The 2,947-nt window shown below is 38.6% G+C and overlaps 1 protein-coding gene across 1 annotated transcript; it reads left to right on the top strand.

The window, feature by feature from the left end:
• Nucleotides 1-512: 512 nt before the first annotated feature.
• Nucleotides 513-2,712, top strand: LOC143855985 (desmethyl-deoxy-podophyllotoxin synthase-like). The gene is made up of 2 exons (XM_077366028.1): nucleotides 513-1,533; nucleotides 1,832-2,712. Exons 1-2 carry the CDS (start codon nucleotides 634-636, stop codon nucleotides 2,450-2,452), a joined length of 1,521 nt encoding a protein of 506 aa, XP_077222143.1. The 5' UTR covers nucleotides 513-633; the 3' UTR covers nucleotides 2,453-2,712.
• The last annotated feature ends 235 nt before the right edge of the window (nucleotides 2,713-2,947 follow it).

Raw genomic sequence — 2,947 nt, 5'->3', positions numbered from 1 at the left:
TGTGTTATATTAAAACCAATGTTTAAAAACTCCCCACGTAATTCATCAACTTGTCCGAGTCGACTCCCTCTTATCTTGGCCGAGTTCGCCCGAGTTTTGAGTTTTTTTTCCTACCAATTCAATCATAACTCCTTGCCCAAGTTAATAAAAATTGACTGTGTCAATCAAAGACTCGCCAAAGTCGGCTCCCTTCGATTATTTCTGAGTTCTCATCCAGAATCTGAGTTCTAAAACGCTAATTAAAACTACCTTTAATAAACGGAAATGATATCAGCACAACCATGTTTTGATATTTTCACTTACCATCTTATCTTCTAGTATTTAAAGAGTTGGCAAAAGGTTAATACAGTTCCAGAAAACCTCTCAGAAGACAATTAAAACAGAAAAAGACAAGCTGGGTCTATTCAATTATTAAAACATGGTTGTGCTGATATCACTTCCCTTAATAAAATATACTAAGAATGTATATTTGTACTATATGAGAAGTACCAGCAAGATGCTGCAGTGGGGATTTGCTCTTTGAAACCCAACAGATTCAGTATAAATAAAAAGATAGACTCTTGGCATCAACATAACTACGAGTCCAATAACAAAGACATCAAAATACACTGCAACTTCTCTCTCCTCTCACCCATGGAAGTCCACTTACCATCCTTTCCTCTGCTCCTCACATTCCTTCTCTTCATGTTCATGTTGATGAAAGTGAGAAAGAGATTCAAGACTAAAAACCCAATTCCAAAATTGCCTCCAGGGCCATCGAAGCTACCCATCATAGGTAGCATGCACCACTTGCTAGGCTCACAACCACATCACGCCCTTAGGGACTTAGCCAAGAAGCATGGACCTCTTATGCACCTCAAGCTTGGCCAGGTCTCTACAGTTGTAATCTCCTCACCCGAAGTTGCTAGAGAGATCATGAAGACTCATGATCTGAAATTCTCAAGCAGGCCCGAGTTGTTTCTCCCAGATATAATATTGTATAATCGTAAGGACCTTGTCTTTGCTCCGTATGGGGACTATTGGAGACAACTTCGAAAGATTTGCATTTTGGAGCTCTTAAGTCCCAACCGTGTCAAATCGTTTTACAAAGAGAGGGAAGAAGAGGTATCAAATCTCGTTCAATCCATTTCATCGGTAAATGGGTCGACAGTTAACCTCACCAAGATGCTCATCTCATTGACAAACAACATAACATCGAGGGCAGCCTTTGGTAACAAGTGTGGGGACCAAGAAAGATTCATAACAGCAGTCAAGGCAGCATTGGAATATGCAGGGGGGTTAAATGTAACTGATTTTTTCCCTTCTTTAAAATTCGTAAGTGTGATTATGGGAACAAAGTTTAGGTTAAAGAGGCTCCATCGGGTGTTCGATAGGATCCTGGACAACATCATCAAGGAACACAGAGAGAAGCAGCTGATGAAGACTAATAAGGAGGAAGTTGAAGAGGATTTGGTTGATGTTCTTGTAAGACTTCAAGAGCATGGAGACCTTGAATTTCCTCTCACAGACGACAACATAAAAGCAGTCATCTTGGTATGTATGTTTCCTAACAGATAGGGCAAGAGAAAATAGAAATAAAAACTGAACTTGAAACCCAATAACAACCTCAGAACTTTTTGTTGTTGTTGTCAAGAGAAGTAGAAATAAAAACTGAACTTGAAACTCAATCACAAAACAAATTGAAAAGAAAAAGACTAGAGAAAAAAACTAAAACAATCTCATTCTCAAAAAATTTAGTTAATTCCTTGATTGTATTAGGATTTTAATCACTGATACAGCCAATAAAGCATTGGTTGGTTATGTGAAATCAATGTATTTATTCTCTTTACAGGACATGTTCGCAGCAGGGACTGAGACCTCATCAACTATCATGGAATGGGCAATGGTAGAGCTAATGAGAAACCCTAGAGTGATGGAGGAAGCACAGGCAGAGGTAAGAAAGGTTTTCAAAGGAAAGGACAAGATAGCAGAGAGTGAAATTGATGAATTGAGCTACTTAAAACTAGTTATCAAGGAGATTATGAGGTTGCGCCCTCCTCTTCCATTGCTAGTTCCAAGAGAATCCACTGAGAGATGTGAAATCAATGGATATGAGATACCCAAGAAGACTAGGGTTCTTGTGAATTCATGGGCAATAGCAAGAGATCCAAGACATTGGGAAAACCCTGAAGAGTTTGAGCCAGAGAGGTTTTCTCGTAATTCTATCGATTTCAAGGGGCAGAACTTTGAATATACCCCATTTGGGGCAGGAAGGAGGGGTTGTCCTGGTATTTATTTTGGACTAGCTTCTACTGAGTTAGCCCTTGCCAACCTTCTCTATTTCTTTGATTGGAAACTCCCTCATGGGATGAAAGCAGAGGATTTGGACATGAGTGAGAACTTTAGCATAACTCTGGCAAGAAAAGCTAACCTAAACTTAATCGCAACCCCTCATTTTCCAGATGGGTTTTGAATTTAGCATGCTTTTGTAAGGAAGAATAAAGAAGTTTGATTTGTACAGTTCATGTGTTTCATGCTTCCAAGTTATGTAATAGTGACATGTAAATGTTCTTATCAATATTTTCCACATCTTGAGAGTTTCACACACACAAACACAGGGAAGAGAGTGTCCACAAAGAGATGTCTTGTTCATTAACATCAGGAAATATTCCATCAGAAACATCTGTACTCTAGGAGGAACTGGCGGCCCCAGTAATGGAAATGTATTCTTTACCTCTTTGTATACTAATCAAGGAATAGATGACTGCTGGTACATCGACTCAGACACAGTTTGAATAGGTAAAAAACTAGTAGGGAGGTAAAGTAGATATTATTAAGACAATTTACATCTTCCATTTTCAAAATTCTACATTTCGCTTTATGAACAATAGGGTATATCAACTATACAATGTTTGGAGACCATGTGAGTTTCTTATATGTAGGATTGTGTTTATTTGCCTTCGATCAA

The sequence above is a fragment of the Tasmannia lanceolata genome, unplaced genomic scaffold, assembly GCF_043159265.1.
Source record: "Tasmannia lanceolata isolate RefF3 unplaced genomic scaffold, GAP_Taslan_0.1 ptg000003l, whole genome shotgun sequence".
In the NCBI taxonomy this organism is placed as follows: Eukaryota; Viridiplantae; Streptophyta; class Magnoliopsida; order Canellales; family Winteraceae; genus Tasmannia; species Tasmannia lanceolata.
This window is presented reverse-complemented; position numbering and strand designations above follow the sequence as displayed.